Source organism: Thunnus albacares, chromosome 5 (genome assembly GCF_914725855.1).
Source record: "Thunnus albacares chromosome 5, fThuAlb1.1, whole genome shotgun sequence".
NCBI lineage: Eukaryota > Metazoa > Chordata > Actinopteri > Scombriformes > Scombridae > Thunnus > Thunnus albacares.
Window position 1 is genome coordinate 18,007,563 of NC_058110.1, and position 18,935 is coordinate 18,026,497.

The 18,935-nt window shown below is 39.5% G+C and overlaps 1 protein-coding gene across 1 annotated transcript; it reads left to right on the forward strand.

Moving 5' to 3' along the window:
• Positions 1–2,083: 2,083 nt before the first annotated feature.
• Positions 2,084–18,784, forward strand: esyt1a (extended synaptotagmin-like protein 1a). Its single transcript, XM_044350923.1, has 31 exons — positions 2,084–3,446; positions 4,586–4,627; positions 6,817–6,951; positions 7,211–7,284; positions 7,533–7,605; positions 7,705–7,794; positions 7,885–7,940; positions 9,320–9,440; positions 9,651–9,827; positions 10,352–10,434; positions 10,603–10,651; positions 10,961–11,050; positions 12,109–12,204; positions 12,293–12,364; positions 12,444–12,530; positions 13,137–13,286; positions 13,974–14,156; positions 14,247–14,423; positions 14,517–14,599; positions 14,703–14,751; positions 14,851–14,940; positions 15,238–15,333; positions 15,552–15,623; positions 15,725–15,811; positions 15,997–16,143; positions 16,499–16,629; positions 16,847–16,942; positions 17,042–17,173; positions 17,263–17,368; positions 17,509–17,558; positions 17,677–18,784. Exons 1-31 carry the CDS (start codon positions 3,120–3,122, stop codon positions 17,702–17,704), a joined length of 3,249 nt encoding a protein of 1,082 aa, XP_044206858.1. The 5' UTR covers positions 2,084–3,119; the 3' UTR covers positions 17,705–18,784.
• The last annotated feature ends 151 nt before the right edge of the window (positions 18,785–18,935 follow it).

Here is an 18,935-nt window from a genome sequence, read left to right on the forward strand (position 1 = left end):
GCAACAGGCTTGTTATGACTCGAGATTCATCCGCTGTGCATTGACCTTTCTGTTCATTCTGATTCAGCCATGACAGTATTTCTCAAATGCTTCATGTGAGATGCCCAGGAGAAATGCATATTTGGAGGCAAGTGTCACATTTAATTAGATCATTTCAGATTCTATCCACCAACCCATGACTTGAGTGTGCAGATGCTGTAACCTTTGTAAAGAGCTCCCCACAAACAACTCAGTATATCTTGTTTTTACCCCTGAAGACAGTCTAGTAATTCATTTTGTCCTGAAGGTGAATAATAATCAGGCTGTTGTTAAATATTAAAGAGGATAATGTCTTTATTGTTCCCTTTGACAATCTAATGTTCTTTTCCATTTGCAGTTAAAACCAAAGCTAAAGCTGTAACGAGAATTCTGCTCTCAATATTATTGTATATTTAGTATCTATTACAACCTTTGGCACCATAAGAAATCCTCCCCTATTCAAAGCACGAGTAAGAATTATGGCACAAGAAAACATAATATAAACTTACACAATATACTTTCTGAACAGGGGACAAAAATGTGACTAGACACATTACAAGAAGCCCTGCTGGACTTTGATGATAGTTCCTTGTTTACCTTTGTCTCTAGAATGGTTCAGACAAAACTCCAGCCAGTAATAGAACAGCTTTAATGTACCCAGATAAGAAATGACTAATGTGTCTATGCATAGTAACATTGAACATTTACACATCAGGCTACAACATAAAAACAAGAGACAAATTCAAACTTCAATTTTAGCATTATCAGCATTTCTTGCTGCTCTAAATAAATATAATTCAATGAAGTATTGACAAATTCAAACTGGCACCTGACTGACACCAGCCTCTTTTATGCTGAGTTTGATCTTTGACCCTTCTTGCATGACTTGGCCAATATCATTTCAACATCACAGATAGGACTCACAATCCTGTGACCGCTATACTTCTGCTTCTTCTTCTTCCTAAGAAATTGTTAAGAAGAAGTAGAAGTATTGCATCTTAGTTAACTTGTAATAACAAGTTAAATAAGATGCAATAATGTGGTTGTTTACTTAAATGCGCTTGTTCCTCAACACTGACAAGCGCTGTAGACATGTGAACAAATTTGTTTGCAGTGTGTGGGCTTGGAGACATTTTGGAGATCAGCACAATGAAGCCATTGTTTTATATGTAAGATTTTACAGCAGAGAATGGAAACTAATAATCTGTAAATATTTTAGAGCATCTTATCAACCTGTTTCTTCATGAAAATTTGTTTAGTGATAAAAAAAAATCTGTAATGACTGGTTTTGTTCAATACTTTGAGTTGAATACTTGTATGTCAGTTGTAAACAATACTGCTGTCACATTTTCTTTCCTTGCAAGCTTGTCAGATGTATAAAAGGGTCAGAAGGAGAGGCTACTCATTTTCTCTCTTGCAAGGAAACTTCAGTGTTTTCATGAGCACAGTCAATTGCAAACCAGAGAGGCAAAACATTGTAATACCAGTTTGGAGGTTTGTTATATCAACTGACTGGTATACGACAAGCTCCTTTACAATCTGAATAACGTTGTCAAAATTCAGAACTGAAATGACTTCTTTACTGTTTAAACAGCAATTTGAGTATCAGATCAAATGATGTTTGAGATTTCAGAGAGTTTTGTCGTCCTCAATAACACTGCAGTTGCGTCTCCACTGAGGTGCAAAGTAATTCAGAAATATACAAATGACTGTATAAAAATGCCAGATATACAATATGAAATAACAATATAAAAGAATCAAATGTACAATAACAGGAAAGACTGAATTGAAAGAAGGAAATACCATTTGGTATGAATATCAAAATATCAATATAAAATGTGGGTAAAGAGAGATGTGTAGCAATAGAATGGTTATAAGAATAGATGTGGAAATGTGGTATAATGAAAACTTAATGCACTTGGGCTCTATGCATATTAGTTTTTATGTACATAATTTTTATATTGCACATTCTAATTGTATTGAACCTTTTTTATAAAACATTTGAGAAAACGTATTTAAGGCCATTTCCTGTGACTCATAGGTTTATTGTTGACTCATAGCACTACATGTTTGTGACCTCACGTTGATTGTCTACAATAGTTCATGAACAGAGTTTAAATCTGCGTGACTTTTTACAAGTCTCTTGATGTTGAGACGGTCTGTTTACATAAAGGGTTGTCTAACTATACACCCTCCGAGCAAATATAACTGTATCCAGGCAACCAGGGAGCCATTAAACCTTGCCTGGCACAAAAACGCACCTGAATGACAAATTCTACATGAGGCTGGGCTCTAAATGTTAAGATTACACTTTAGGCTACTGGTGCGTAAACATGGCATTAGGGACATTTGGCGCATATCCTGGTTTTGTCACGATAACAGGGGGGAGATTATGAGTACCACGGCAGCTGGTAGCAACTCGATAAAGCAGCAAAGGCTGGCTAATACACCCCTCTTTCAGTGAATCTTCTGGTGCCGTCATGCTCAAGTTGAGGAAAGCTGCTGCAGTGGAAATGAGCGCTTGCGCATGCAGGACATGATCCGGTTATGTAAGAAAGATAACGGGTTGAGCAGCCCGAGCATTATTATTACCTGTAATGTGTCGGGTGTAGAAGATCATCTCGTTTAAATGATGATGATGTTTATCTGATATAACGTGTCCTCTTGTGTGTTTGGTATAAATAAACATTCGTCCACTTTGCATATCCTATAGGCCGTAATACGCTCCGCCCGTGACAGCGCATGACGCTAAAAGTTAATTCTGGGGTTTAGGTTTCTACTGGATTTCATGTGAAGGAGGGCTTGAAGCAGAGCCCGCCCTCAAGGGGTCTAGGTCTGTTCTTGCCCAGCTTGGCGTGAGCAGCTTACACGTAAATGAAACACGGAATAGACAGTTCTGGTGCCTTGCGGAACTGAGGAGGCGCGCAGCGGAGAGAAGCTCCGATCATGATTTAACCCACCGAAACACGCAGTCGATCGGTGATCTCTCGATGGTTTTTGAAATAAAATTGTGGTAACTCTTCAGTGGAGCTTGACACTCAGTCGCAGAAGCAAAGAAGCTGAAGGGCAGGTCAAGCCAGTGAAGTCAAACGGATCTTGCGATGTTACCCGCGGATGTAGAACCGGTCATCAGAAGAAGTACGGCGGGTGCAGCCCCGGCCTTACCGAGCCAGCCTCCCAGTGAACGGGCAGTGAGTGTGCTGTGGTCCTTTGGAAAATGCCTGGGTGCGCTTCTACCGGTGTACCTGGCCGGATATTATGGCTTCAGCATCAGTGTGATCCTGTTCGGTCTGATGATCTACATGGGATGGAAACACGGTCGACAGGAGAAAATGATGAGGCACAAGTCTGCAATGTATCTTCTGGAGAACGAGAGGGAATTTACCACTGCAACGGTTTTCAGAACCAAAAGCGATTTACCTCCCTGGGTAAGAACCTGTATCCACACTCCAAGCTGGTTCACCACCTGCCATGGTCATGCTCTGCAGTTTGTAGCCTATCACATGTCACATCTGTCACATCTGTCAGGTTGAACCTAAGCTGCATCTCAGCTACTCTGCATCACAGTGATAGGCTGGTATCTGCATGTTACCCATTAGTAGATCCTTGTTATATGTTTAGAAATCTTGCAACTTCTTAGAATGAATACATTCCCCAGTTTTTTCCTCCTGTCCCTGACCAGCCCCATATTTAGACATTTCTAATGTGCAGTGCCTGGGGAATTAGTCTGAACTGCTGCCACACTGAGGAATGTGAATTAACATGTCAGATGAGATCTTTGTGGTGGTAAGGTGGAAAGAATTACACTGATGTTGAAGAGAGCGTCCCTTGAGTAGACAGTAAAATGCAGGTCTAGCTACTGAAAAAATAATTTATCTAGCATTAGGAGAGATTCTCTCTGTATGTGTGTTTATTCTTCCAGTTTCACTACAATGGAACTGCTGTTGACCTTATCTGGCTCCAAAAACATGATGATATATAAACATCTTTCAGAGCAGTGGCGGTGACTAGAACCACCATATCTGGATAGAGAGCGAGAGAGGAGAAACCGTGTGTGTGTGTGTGTGTGTGCATGCATGTGTGTGTGTGTGTGTGTGCGTATGGCTGTGTTAGTGGGTGTTTTTATGGCAGATAGGCCCAATCTCAAGATCTCATGGTTTGGAGGAAAAGCTGATGTGCAACATTTGCGTGACGGTTTCCTGAAATTTCACCACTGACCAAATTAGCCTCATTTGTTAGGCCTGTATTCACTCTCTACTTTTTATTGAAGTATGTTGGCAGATTGTATATTTTATAAGTCTGTTGAGATAATGTGTTCAAGTGGAAGTACTGCCTTGCAAAACTAAGTTAATACGTGTTAAGAATACATGGAAATGACTTGGTTAAAATAAAAGTGCCCCATTGGAACATAACTCAGGTATCTAGTACAGTATGTTACATATGCTCAGAAAAATGTGACTAAAATAATCTGCTCAAGTATTTTAACTACTCTGCTAAATGTTGTAGACCATTTTACACTACTCCGTCATATTTGAGTTCATGCCTGACCAATATTACTTGTCCACAGGTCAACTTTCCAGATGTGGAAAAAGTGGAGTGGCTGAATAAGGTATGTGTTTTTCCTATCAGACTTTGCATACGGTATGTGGTGCTGTATATTTTTACATTAATAACTCATATTTTTTAAAAATCTTCTATTTTAACATGCTGCAACTCGTATGATGGCGAGCTGCTCTGCGTAATTCAGCTGAACTTGTTGCAAAGCACAGGAAACAACAAATCATTTCCAGATAAAGTGCTCATGATTAACTTGAGTAACTCGAACGCAGCTCTATTGCCTCACATTTAATATTAAGACTTTAAGTGACCCGGCTCACGTTGCAGACTCCCCATCAGAGCAGATTATCTACTGGTGTTGTTAAGAGGCAGGGAAAGCGGCTCAGATCATATCTCTGCCGCTCTGTCTCTGTCAGTGCAGTAACCTCACATCGGCGCAGGGCAGGTGTTGATGTGAATACTAATAATACAAATCACCCCTCTGGTGGAAAAAAAACATAAAGAACTTGGTGACAGAAGCCCAGATTGTGGGATGGCAATTTGCTGGACTCATCTTTCACCAGCCCACGTCTTTGCCCTAGGCTTCCTGATATGTGATCAGGCCACTCACACTTATCCTCCTCATGTGCGGCCGCAAACAAACATGCATCAGCCCTTGTATTATATTTGACAACCTGTAGAATGAGAGAAGGAGAGAAGGGTCGGGTGTTGTCTGTGAGTAATGAATGTGAAATAAGCTGTGAGGAGTCGTACCTTTAGAGACTGCATCGTGTCCATAAGTGTGTCATTAATAATGTAGCCTAAAGGACACTCCTGTAGCTATAGCCTGTGACCATCACCATCCTCATGAGGACTTTGGAGATGGAGGTCAGAGGATTGGTAAATAGTAGCTGGCAGGACTTTTTTTTACACCTCACACTGAAATGCTGAAGTTAACACCAGTGTGAAAGTGTGTGGAGTGATTCCTAACCCTTCATCACAAAGAATCAATGAGAATTACTGTAGTATATCAAGTGAAACAGCCTTGATTATTTGGTAACACTTTACTTTATGGAGCCATAATGTCCTAACAATTTAATTGGAACAACCATAATTTGATACTTATTATTGGAAAATAAGAATTTACTTGAAAGACAACGCTCAAATTAAACCTTATTTATTCATTATTCATTTAATATTAGAAACTTTATTCTCCATATATGCTGAATTATGTTCTTTCCTGTAGACAAATTCCACATGTGCACTGACTAAAAGACACGATGTGTTACACTGGTAATTAATTGAAATTAATTAATTAAAAGTGCACTAATTGAATGAACACTGTATTTTCGCTATAATTAGATTCAAATTACATAGTTCTTTTTATGGACCCACGAAGCATTACCGATTATTTATTATTAATTTTACTAGATCTGCAGTGATTAGTCGATCGACAAAATATTAATCACCAACCATTTTGATAATCGATTAAACATTTTGAGTAGTCTTTTAAAGACTTAAAGTCTTTTCTCTGATTTCACCTTCTCAAATATGAATATTTTCTGGTTTATTTAGTCTTCTATGATAGTAAAGTAAATATCTTTGGGTTGTGGACTGTTGGTCGGGACAAAAGAAGACATTTGAAGACGTCACCTTTGGTTTTGGGAAACATTGATCGACATTTTATAGACCAAATGATTAATTGATTAATCGAGAAAATTATTGACAGACTAATCTCTAATGAAAATAATCATTTGTTGCAGCCCTAAATTATACTTTAGAATGATGTGCTCCAAAATAAATAACTGAGTTATTAATGGTTGAGCTATTATTCACAATTTCAATTGTGTCTTCTGTTAGTTGAGTTTTTGCTGAACCTACCGTGAAAAACCTTTTAGCCACAAGACAAACAGTCTGTGGTCGCGGTTTTATCAAGAGTGTTTTTGTCTATGTTTGTTCATGGTTCTTGGTTATATCCTGTCTTGTTCTGGCAACCACCCTTTTTATTAACAGGATGTGCTTTGCTGTGACTTAACATCTGCAAGATTACCACCCTTTTTATTAACAGGATGTGCTTTGCTGTGACTTAACATCTGCAAGATTATAATGCACGGTTACACATAATATATCACTATTGCAAACATGAACGACATTTATTACTTGTATTTATTTATGACTTCACTGTATCTAATGTGTGTACTGTGTAATAAAACATTGGACCATGGTTTTTTGTATTCGATGGCCATATGTTCTCTCATGTAGATCCTGCAGCAGGCTTGGCCTTTTATAGGCCAGTATCTGGAGAAGTTGCTGGTAGAGACCGTCGCTCCTGCCATCCGCACTTCCAGCATTCACCTGCAGACTCTCAGCTTCACCAAGGTCAACATAGGAGACAAGGTATGTGAACTGGCTGTCAGAAAAGCAGCAATTCATCCTGTAAATGTGCCGTGACCGAGAAAATACCCAGTGTATTAATGTGGATAATATATACTGTATATAAGACAAGTAATACAGAGCTGTTCTCACAAGTCTGTTCGTTACAAGCAGAAAGATTGATAATTTAATCATAGTCTTCATGTGCATCTTCGCTAATGTGATTTCATAAAGACTCATCAGTCTTGTTTGCTTTGTGTAATAGCAGTTGTTGTGTTCACAGGCTTTGAAGGTGGCTGGTGTAAAGGCTCACACAGAACAAGATAAGAGACAAGTTATGTTGGATTTGTACCTGAGGTAATGCATCACTTTTATTAGTTCATTATTTCATGTTGTTTCATGTTGTGTATGAGCAATTAGAGAAGAATTGCTTATACACATAACAAATTGCTTACAAGAAATTCTTTATCATGAAATGTCCTGCACTAGTTTGTCCTTGTTTGTAACCGCAGATCTTTGTTTACTTAATACAAAAAAGAAAGCAGTCTATCATAACTGAAATCAGCCGCTTCCTTTGGTTAAACATGTATCTTTTCTATCTGCAGCTACGCCGGCGATGTAGAGATCAATGTGGAAATCAAAAAGTACTTCTGCAAAGCTGGAGTTAAAGGAGTCCAGGTATAAGAACAAATATCAAGATATTCCTGTGTTAGTGGTCACAGTTAAGTGTCCTAAAAGCATCCTATCAGTGTGCTTACATTACATTTTTCTCTTTAGCTCCATGGGAAGCTACGTGTGATCCTCGAGCCTCTAATCGGAGATGTGCCACTGGTTGGAGCCATCACCATGTTCTTCATCCGCAGGCCTGTGAGTGTAGCACCAGTGAACCAAATCTGAGTACTTTTCAGTTTTGCACTGCACTGTATTCATATGTCATTACTTTCATCTGTGTCATAGAAACTGGACATCAACTGGACCGGACTGACCAATCTGTTGGATATCCCTGGGCTGAAGTGAGTTGATGATAGTAGAGCATTGGTTAGATCTCTTAGGGTGCAGCCGCACTGATCTGTTGTCTGTCCATCTGGTATTCATTTTTAATTGTGTTTTAATGAGGAGTGCCTGCTTATGTTTATTTTGCTACCAGAATCAAATACGGTTTTACCTGGAATTCAAAGGAGCTCCAAAACAAACAGACAGACAGCAACACCTCTGTTCACTGACAGATCTGTGTGATTAAATCCTTAAAGGATAAGGGTGGCGGTATCTTATATTTTGTTATGGTTGACAAATCTCATGACAAGACCAAAACCAACAATGAGCTGATCCTACTAACAAGTTTTGCCTGTGTATCCAAAACCTGCTATAGCTATTTCTCTGCACCATAGAGCCACAAACGTAGCTGTTAAGCCTTTGAATTTCATGCCCATTCAAGCCATGTAACTTCCTCAACAATTGTCTACAGAGAAAATAAATTAATAGTTCCTCCAACTGCTGATAGAGCAGCGAATGTGTATTTATCCTTGGCTGAAACTAGTCCCCAACAACTGCACTATTTATTTACTCCTGTTTGAGTAATTTTTGCTAAAAAGTACAGTGCCAAATAGTTTTAGGAAATTACTTTTTATCTGGTAACATGGTGGCTTTTTTTTTTTTTTAAATCTGTGTATATGTGTACATATACATATTTATATGTTTATATGACATGGGCGTGAGTGCCACAGACAAGATAGGGAAGTCAAAAGTATTGAGAAATGTTGTATGTTTTGTTCCTTTCATGCGGTTTGTTGATAGCAACATACTGAACAATGCCACCCTTGTCCTTTAAGTTGTTAGAAATTTATGCCATACTGGTGTTCGTATATTTATTCACCTTGTTATATTATGACTCCATGCTTTTATATTCAGGTAGTTTTTAAGGCATATTATATAATGTCAGAATGTGGACAGTATAGAATCAACTACAGTACAATTAAATAGAATATGAACATAAACTAATAGTCTGAAAAGTTTCAGTCATACTCAGTGTAATTGTATGGTGGCCGATTCTATACTGTTTGTGTTATGATTTTATATAATGTACTTTTGTGAAAATACAATTAAAGCATTGTCAGAGGCGTAAAATTTCCTTTCACTTCCCTCTGGCAATGCTTTCAATGACAGTTTGTCATTCTTTTGTAATTGTATTCCTCCTGTAAATGGCATAAGCCAACATGATTTCACAGAAAGCTGTCCTCACATTTAGCCAATGGGTGCTTCCTATTGGTTGTGTAACCTGGATATCATGTTATTTATGCATGCTCACATGGTCGGCAGTAGTATAGCCTCTGTCTGTTTGTCTGTGTGTCCCTCCCCTTTGTGTCGCCAACATCGTCCTTGCATTCATTTGCAGTTCCATATCGGACACTATGATAATGGATGCAATAGCCTCCTACCTGGTGCTCCCCAACCGTCTCACTGTTCCCCTGGTGGCCGACCTGCACATTGCGCAGCTCCGCTCCCCTCTCCCAAGGGTAACTGTCTCAATAATGAATGACCTGGAGCAACATGGACCCACACAGACTGAAGCAGATCTGCCTCAGCATATTATTTGCAAACAAACACATAGCCTGAAAGTCATGCAGCAAAATTCACATTGTAAATGAGAAACATGGACCAGTGATTTGTGAGGAAGCTTTTTCTTTGTGTATTGATGTGTTTTCCTGCATATATGCACATGCTAGGGAGTCGTGCGTATCCACCTGCTGGAGGCTGAGGACCTGACTGCCAAGGATACAGTTATCAGGGGCTTAATTGACGGGAAGTCCGACCCGTATGCCGTGCTGCGCGTGGGAACCCAGATCTTCACCTCTCATCACGTGGACAGCAACCTGAACCCCCAGTGGAGGGAGATGTATGAGGTGAGAGGGGTTGGGAGGACAGAAAATACACCTGAAACATGAGATATACTGTATGGCTTTGCCTTGATATTCAGGTGCTGCATTTCCCACCAACTTGTGCGCTTATAGTTAAAGCTTGGTGTTGGTGTCCTTGCTTCATAATGATTGCACTGAGTCTTTGGTAGTAAATAGGTGGCACTTTAGAGATAAACAGTTTTGTGGAGATTTTATCTACTGTTTTGGTAACAGGAAGCTGCTGTTTCCGAGATAAGAAAGTCTTACGAAAAGTGCTGTCTCAGGGACATATTTGTTGTTTTTGAGACACAAATTTGAGCCAAACTAAATTTGAGCCAAACACTGAATAGATTTTAAATTACTAACATCTATCTAGCGCAATGGTTAAAAGTTCTTGCCATTGTGATTCTGTTCGTATGTCCTTGTGTTATTGTGTCATGTGTGGCTGTATCTATATTTGTATATTTGTTGTGCGTGTGGTGTATTTGTCCATTTATGTGTATGTGTGTGTGTGTGTGTGTGTGTGTCAGGTGATTGTCCATGAAGTACCTGGTCAGGAGTTGGAAGTGGAAGTATTTGACAAAGACCCAGACCAGGATGACTTCCTGGGGAGGTAGCTTATTCATTCTCATCCATTTACTCTGTCTCTATAGTATGTGCTTCTCATGTCATTTCCATCTCTGCATGTTGGGCCATGATTCTGGCGACATTTGAGCACCTTTGTCTCTTTGATTCATTGCTTCATTGATTATCTATCTCTCTCTATCTGTCTCTCTTTCAGGGTCAAGGTGGATCTTGATATTGTAAAGAAGGCCAGAGTTGTGGATGATGTAAGTAGTAGTTGCTTATGTTTAACCTTTGGAGGTTTTAGACAAAATCCAGTATATCACTACATGTACTTGTTTTCTCACTCAGATCAAATAATAAACAGCAAATACAAGAATACAGTCATCACATTGTCTTGCCCTGGAAAACATCTATTGCAGTAATCCTGTTAGCATGTGACACTAAACTCCATGTGCCTCCTTGTGACCTGCTCTGATTGCACCATATTTAATCCTGCCGTCCTGTCCAGGCTCAAAGATCTCCTCTGGATGAGAGAAATGTGCGTTTAATGAATCCTCTGTTTTTGTAAACAGTGGTTCAATCTGAGGGACGTCCCATCCGGCAGTGTTCACCTCCGGCTGGAATGGCTCTCTCTGCTGTCCTCTGCTGACAGACTGAGTGAGGTGAGTCTACAACAGCCTAATGCTACGCAATAGATTTTTTTTTGACCAACGAACTGCATAACTTTGGGTAGAAATGTGGACAAAATTGAAACACTAATAATTAGTAGTTAGTATTTTTTTATATGCCATATACCATATATTTATTTATTTGTGGCATTTTTCCTAGATTTGACAGTATGACAGTGTAGAGAGACAGCAAACACAAGGAGAGAGGGTGATGACAGAATTTAACTGGGAACTTTGTGATCACGTTACATGTCTTAAAACACACAACCACCAGGATGCCCTGTCTCATGATTATTTACTAAGTGAGTTTGAAAAGTCAAACTCATCACATGACCTTATAATTGTCAAACATCACTTGTTCTTGAGTACTTGTTTTCTCACAGTGTGACAGACTTTTTGTAAAAAATTAACATTATTTAACCAGAAAAGCCTTGCTGAGATTTAAAAAAAATCTAATTTTCACATGTCCTGGCCAAGACAGGCAACAATAAAAATGAGGTACAGATTGACAACGTAGAACAGATAACACAAAATATGCCACATGTAATAATTAAACAAAAATGTAATTGCAATATTATTTGTAAAATTCTCATAAAGAATCACATAAAAGATTACATCCTAGAAAGAATATAAGTGGCACCTTTGGGTTGGAAAAAGATGGTGGACGTATGTTATGTTATGCTGTCACCTGATGTCCAGTGTTGTATGTTGGATTGATTTTAGCATTTTCAGCATGTTTTATATATTTTCATTATATGTTTTATGTATTTTATGTTTAAGTGTGTGTGTGTTTCACCTGATTGCAAGACAAAGTTAAGACCATTGGTAAAAATAAATAAAATCAATTTAACAATGTCAAACAATAAATCAGTTAGAATAAAATATTCTTCATCAGTTTGTTAAGAAGGTATGAAAATAGTAAAATTATATGTTGTTTGCTCAATCCAAATGTAAGGATGTAATGAACATCGCTGTCTCTAGGGGCCACTAATGAGACTTTTAGATCATTTTCTTCACATCCTTTTGCTTTCTGTCTGTTATTCTTCCTCCAGGTGATCCAGATGAACCAGAACCTGACCAGTAAGACAGCTGATCCTCCATCTGCCGCCATCCTAGCTATCTATCTTGATCAAGCTTATCAGCTCCCGGTAAGATTAACACTACTTGAGGCTCCGTCATGTGGTGTGCTTTGAATTTTCATCTGTTACCCACATCCATGTGTTTCATTTGTTTTAGATGAGAAAAGGTAATAAGGACCCAAGCCCGATGGTGCAAATTTCCGTTCAGGATACAACTAAAGAGAGCAAGGTAAGTTTAAATATAACTTTTTGTTAGTACATTAAACCAAACTGCAAACATAATGAATGTTTTCCTCTTTCTACTGCAGACTTCTTATGGGACCAACAACCCTGTGTGGGAGGATGCCTTTACCTTCTTCATTCAGGATCCTCGCAAACAAGACATTGACATTCAAGTAAGTCATTCGATGAGTAATAATTGAACACACCAATTAAGCTAACTGTAAAACCTGTATATATTGCTGCTCCACTCAACTCATTGTCGAGGTGATTAGTTCACTAAATTAGAGCTGAACGATATATCAAAAATTAAAAAGATTGTTGTGGGAATGGTAATTTTTGCATTTCATTTTCACTGAAAAAATATAAAAATGATGATGATGTGATTTTTGTGGGGGTCTGTGCCAAACAAGCATGTTCCTTTACATCTAGAGAGTATGATTTGTAGGCTGGGGCGTCTCTGTAGCACCACAATGCTTCATTTATAATGGTATGTTGTGACACATTTTACCTTTTTCAAAAAATTGCAGCTCTTTTGATTTGGATATTGCGCTTGGTCATACTGCGATTTCGATAATATTTCTATTAATTGTTCAGTCCTAAACTAAATACATTCTTGATTTTCTCTCTGGTTTTATAAATGTTTCCTCTTATTCTCTCTAATTTCTGTAAACTGCAGGCCCATGGTCTTAACCTTTTATGTCCCTTTTCCCATCATGATATTTGCCTTCCCCAATTTTCATCCCAACTTCACAACTTCTTTTCCTGTGTTTTTAAATCAGGTGAAAGATGATGATCGTGCTTTCTCCCTGGGCAGTCTGACCATCCCTCTGAGCCGTGTTCTGGCAACCCATGAACTCACCATGGACCAGTGGTTCCACCTGGAGAATTCTGGTTCTGCCAGCCGCATCTACATCAAAATTGTGCTACGGGTTGGTATTTCACATATAGGCTCTTTTTCTTTTTGCACACACTCACATGTGTGGTGCAGTGTAGTAAATAAGGAATGTGAACTTCAGCTGAAGGAGCTGAATTCAAAGCCCTGTGGGTGTCTGTGGGGAAGACTTTGAAATCCTATCAGCTCCCAAAGCAGTGCTCTGGCCAAGGGAACAATCACCAGGCAGATCATACTCACAACTACCCTTTCAAAACATGAGACAAAGATCTCAAATTTAAACTTGGTTTTGTTTGTGTTATCCACGGAGATTGTGGTGGATAAGAATTTGAAGAGGCTATAAAGTACACTAGCACATGCACACAAACATTTACATTACTAGGCTGAAGATAACGATCTTCAACACATGAATTCCTAAACAGTAACTTTTCCCCAGTACATGCCTGAACTTAACACTAAAATTTAAGCCTAAAGTAGTCTTACTGCCTCATCTCTCTGTCCTTGTGGGAGCATGTGGTCACCGTAAGCACAGAAACACAAAAACACTCACACAGAAACATGCATTTGCTCTTCTGTGTTTATCCTGATGTGAATCTCCTGGTTTCTGAAAGAGCAAGTCTCATGTGACTGTTTGAAGTAGGAAGGAGCTTCTTCTCAGACATGAAAGTGAGTATTTTACTGCTTGACATTTTCTCTCCATAACCTCTTATTTGTTTTCTACTAGGTTTTATGGCTGAGCGACAATACCTCTCCTACAACTCCGTCTCCTCGCCCTTCACCCTCTGAGCCCGGGACGGGTCATGGGGGAATCACATCAGAACTGGACCCTGTGGGGCCTGGTGGGGTAACTAAACCTCAACCAACACGACCGCAACACACCACACCCGACCCTGACTTTGCATCTGAGGTAAAAGAAAAACAGTTGCCAAGAGACGAACAGCAGCAGTCTCGCTCAAACACACTACAATCACATTTCCTGTCCTTGGTGTGCCCACAGGGAGTGCTGCGAATCCATCTGGTGGAGGCCCAAAACTTGATAGCCAAGGACAACTTCATGGGGGGCATGGTGAAGGGGAAGAGCGACCCCTATGTTAAGATCCGTGTGGCTGGTATCACCTTCCGCAGCCACACCATCAAAGAGAACCTCAATCCCACCTGGAATGAGCTCTATGAGGTATGGCTGATATGTAGAGTAGATTTCTTCTTCACATCTGGTGGATTTATCGAGTTTTAGATGAGATTTTATATAATATGTATGTGATTTTAGGTGATTTTGACCCAGCTTCCTGGTCAGGAGATCCAGTTTGAGTTGTTTGACAAGGACATCGATCAGGATGACTTCCTCGGAAGGTGCGTCCAGACATTAAAAACCTTCACTAAATATCTTGCTTTTAAATGAATATATGTAAATGAGAAAGGAGGATAAAGTATTGATTGAGTCCTCTCTTTGCAGGTTCAAGCTTAACATACGCGATATCATCAGTGCACAATTCACTGATACGGTGCGTGACATGTAGCTGAAATTAGTTGAACAGTTTTTGTACAAATCAGGTATATTTTTATGTCATAACCTGGTTGTTTCTATGCCACTCTTATTACAGTGGTATACTCTGAATGATGTGAAGTCAGGCCGAGTTCATCTGGTGCTGGAGTGGCTATCCAGAGTGTCTGACCTACCCAGACTGGAGCAGGTTAGACTCTTAAGACTTTGCCTCTTGTACTCTGTAGCCCTGAGGGCTTGTTTTATAGCATTACTGATGTTTGAATATTGTTTGACTGTGAGGGACTTGAGTTTAGAGAGTGATTTATGCCTGTAAGCATGCAGTGGAGAAGTGGAGAATGAGCTTATCTTTGCAGATGCCATAGATTAGTTTATTTATGTTAATATATCCGTCTGTGTTGTTCAGACAGGCAGGGAATTTAAACCACAACATTCTTATTGCACAATAAGTCTTAATAAAACTCCCCTTGTTTCCCTGCTCCCACAGATCCTGCAGTACCAGTCTCAGAAGTCATACCAGAACAAGGTTGTGCCATCATCAGCTGTGCTGTTTGTGTATGTGGAGCGTGCCCACGGCCTGCCAGTAAGATCATATCTATGAGCCCTTGGGGCTGTCTTTGTTGTTTACTATGATGTGTTTTTTCCTCACTAAAAGGAGTGGAGGAGTACAATATTTGCTACAATTACAGCTACATGTGTGTTTTATACGTGATATCACTGCTGATGTAATGTGTGTTGTAGTTTTAGTGGAAGCTGCTGATAACATTGTTGTATTACATTATTCTTTGTGTGTAATTTCAGCTGAAGAAAAGTGGAAAGGAGCCAAAAGTTGGAGCTGAGATAACCCACAAAGGCGTATCACACCGAACCAAGGTAGCATCATGATGTCTGAGCTGAGTGTGTGTATGCAGCAAAAGAAAACTGTTATTTGACAAGAATCATGATTTTCTCCTGTTCGATTGTTCTTTCTCAAGGTCTGTGAGCGCTCCACATCTCCTCGATGGGATGAAGCCTTTCACTATTTGGTCCGTGATCCCAGAGATGAAACACTCACAGTCAAGGTGAGAGTCATTAACAGCATCTGTAATTTACACTTTTTGCCTGACCTACGCGGCTGCAAGGCAGATAAAATTGTTGCACCATTTATTAGGTTGCAAAAGCCACTTTGTGTCAGAGCTGGCGTTTTATACAGATATGATAAAAACCCAGTTTGTAAAAAGGTTTGTGTATCTATGTGTGTGTGTAGCTCTCCCACAGCTGGGGCCAGGCTCTTGGATCATTGACACTTCCTCTCAGAGAGGTGCTGGCTGAGCCGGGCTTGGTGCTGGACCGTTGGCTCACTCTCGATGGAGCTCTGCCAGAGAGCCAGATACTTATGAGGGCCACGCTCAAGGTACTGGCAATACATCCTGATTATTGTTTCTATGCCATGTTAGCAATGGGGGGGTGGGGAGGGGGGGGGCTAATAGCTTTTTAAAATGAGTCATAGACTCAGCTGATCTGATGCTGAGGGGGAGTTTTCCACAATGTTGTAGAAGATCACAGATTGATACTATATTACAATGTACCAGCATCCGACTGTGTATTTCCCCTTCAAGAGCTCACAATAGCAGCTGTTTAATTTTCTCAAAGCTTCAAGTTTGGCTCCACAGCAAGTCTGTAGAATTGACTCATTTTTCAGACGTGAGATACAAGATTGTTATGCAGCACCGATGTCGTGCGATATCTCAATTCTGTGTGTCTTGCAGATCTTGGACACTCAGCTGTCGGTGTGTCGTAAGCCTCCAGGAGACGGAGGTAATGACGGCAGCGTAGAAGAAGTCATCCCCAAGTGGGATCCCTCTCATCTAGACCTCAGACACAGAGGTGGATTCGCCTTGTGAGTCACACACACTATCATCAATGCTCCATTGTGCAGTCACTGCCGCCACTGTTGAGATAGTTGTCTGGGTTTTCTTTAGTAGGCTTTTTTCAAGTTTATTTCATCCTATTAAAACACCAATTCGTAATGCCTACTGCTGGTTTATGTCTGTTATGCTAAATATTCAAAGACATTATAATGTCAATAACCATATTTTCTACGCTGTGTCTTTTAGAGGCAGTGATAACGCAAGCGCAGCAGGTCAGGTGAAGCTTACCGTCGCCTATTCCACAGATGAAAACAGGCTTTTCATCACAGTTCATGCCTGCAGGTCTTTATATGTCACACATTGCCCTTTTATCATCATATTCTTGACCAGGAGCAGTCGGTACAATCATATGTTGTAAATGTGATCTCCGTGTACTCACAGAGCCCTGGCAGCCTGCTCCAAGGACGGTGCAGACCCTTATGTTTCCTTCATCCTGCTGCCTGACAAGAAGGCTACCACCAAGAGGAGAACTGCCACCAAGAAGAGAGACCTCAACCCAGAATTCAACGAGAGGTAAGACCAACAAATAGTGATAGTGAACGAGGCATGATGATGCTACATTTCTCATCTCTCCCACCTTTCTCTTTCCTTCTTGTCTGTAGGTTTGACTTTGATTTCTCTCTGGAGGAGTCCATGCAGAGAAGACTGGATCTGTCCGTGAAGAACAATGTCTCCTTCATGAGCAGAGAGAGGGAGCTTATCGGCAAGGTATATATATGATTTATCACATCTGAAATGCACTTATTAGTTATCGCCTAAGTCCACATACGTTTCATAATGATTATCACCAGACACCACAGATACAGAAATGTGGGACATGATTTTTTGCTTGTCCTTGTTGTCCTCAGTTGCTGCTGGACCTGGACCAAATTGACCTCAAGACTGGTGTCACACAGTGGTAATGATTTAAACTTCTACTGAGCATTGTGTAATAATGGAGTTGTATCAAAAAATATTCAAAACTTGACTTTATCCAATGTTATATAAACAAATCATATCCTTTCTCTTTTTTCCAGGTACGATTTGGTTGCAGAGGCCAACTAGAAGAATCAATGCTGATCTTCACCACTATATAGCATTAAGTGTTGCTTCTGTGATCTGTGATTTCTGTGTTTGTATATTCAGCTTAAATGAAAACTTCCACCATCACTGAAGAAAAAAAAAAAAAGAAGACAACATATCCACTGCACAAAAAACACGTTCCATCAGTATTTATGAGAGGAAACTTTACATGTAGCTTATCATCCATAAAGTGTTCACTGTGCTGAATCCAGATTCTTCAGTAGAATATTTTGGCTGAATAGATATTTGATAATAATGCAGCTATGTTGCACAACCTACCAAGTTTATATATGTTCAAAAGCATGTAAAAGTCCTATTTTAGTTTTATTTACAAAAGGGCTCATGCTGTGGTTAATATCCAAATGTAATGACAATGTTTTACAGATTTACAGCATCCAACAAAACTGAAAGAGATTCCTTTGAATTTTAATTTTTTTACAATCTTCAAACAATTCCCAATATTAACTTTGTTTATATGCGTTTATATTATTGCCTTAAGTATTACAAAACTGTGCACAGTTTGTCAGTGTTTATGGATTATGTTTCAAATGAAGTTTTATATGTTTTAACCAGAGAAAAAGTTGCTTTTGTAAATCAAAGTATTAAAAACCTAGACCCTCACTCTTACCACTGAAAACAGAGGTATGATACTGTAAGCAGAGTCTAAATCACTGTGCTTTTATGAAGAGAAAACTTTGTAGATATGGAAAATTCATGGCTAGTGTTTTAACACCCATGCTTCTTTGTGTTTGTACGTGTTTGTAGCGCTAAATGCAACAGGCTGACACTGTCGGCCGTTATACTTTATTTTTCAAGCAAAACAATTATGATCTTATGAGAAGTTAGCAAATATTGTATGTAAGCAGTGGGAAAGCCTCCAGGCTTCCACTACTGTCACCTCACCACAAAGACTTGGACACTGATTTGTGGTAATGGAATAGAAAATAGTGTTTAGTGTCAAAACTAAAGAAGAAAACTGCTGAGCTTTGACATTATTTGAACATATCATCATGTATCAGCTTTTGAAGTTGTTGATTAAAGTTTGCACTCTCATGAATCAAACCAGTTTCTTGGCATTTTTTCTTGCAGAGGTTTGAATTTTCAACATACTTCATTTGCTTGGGTGTTTTGATGAAATGTCATAGTCACATCTTGCCACCAGGTTGTGATAAAGCGCTGACAAAACCTCACTTTCTGTCCAGCTGCATGTGGA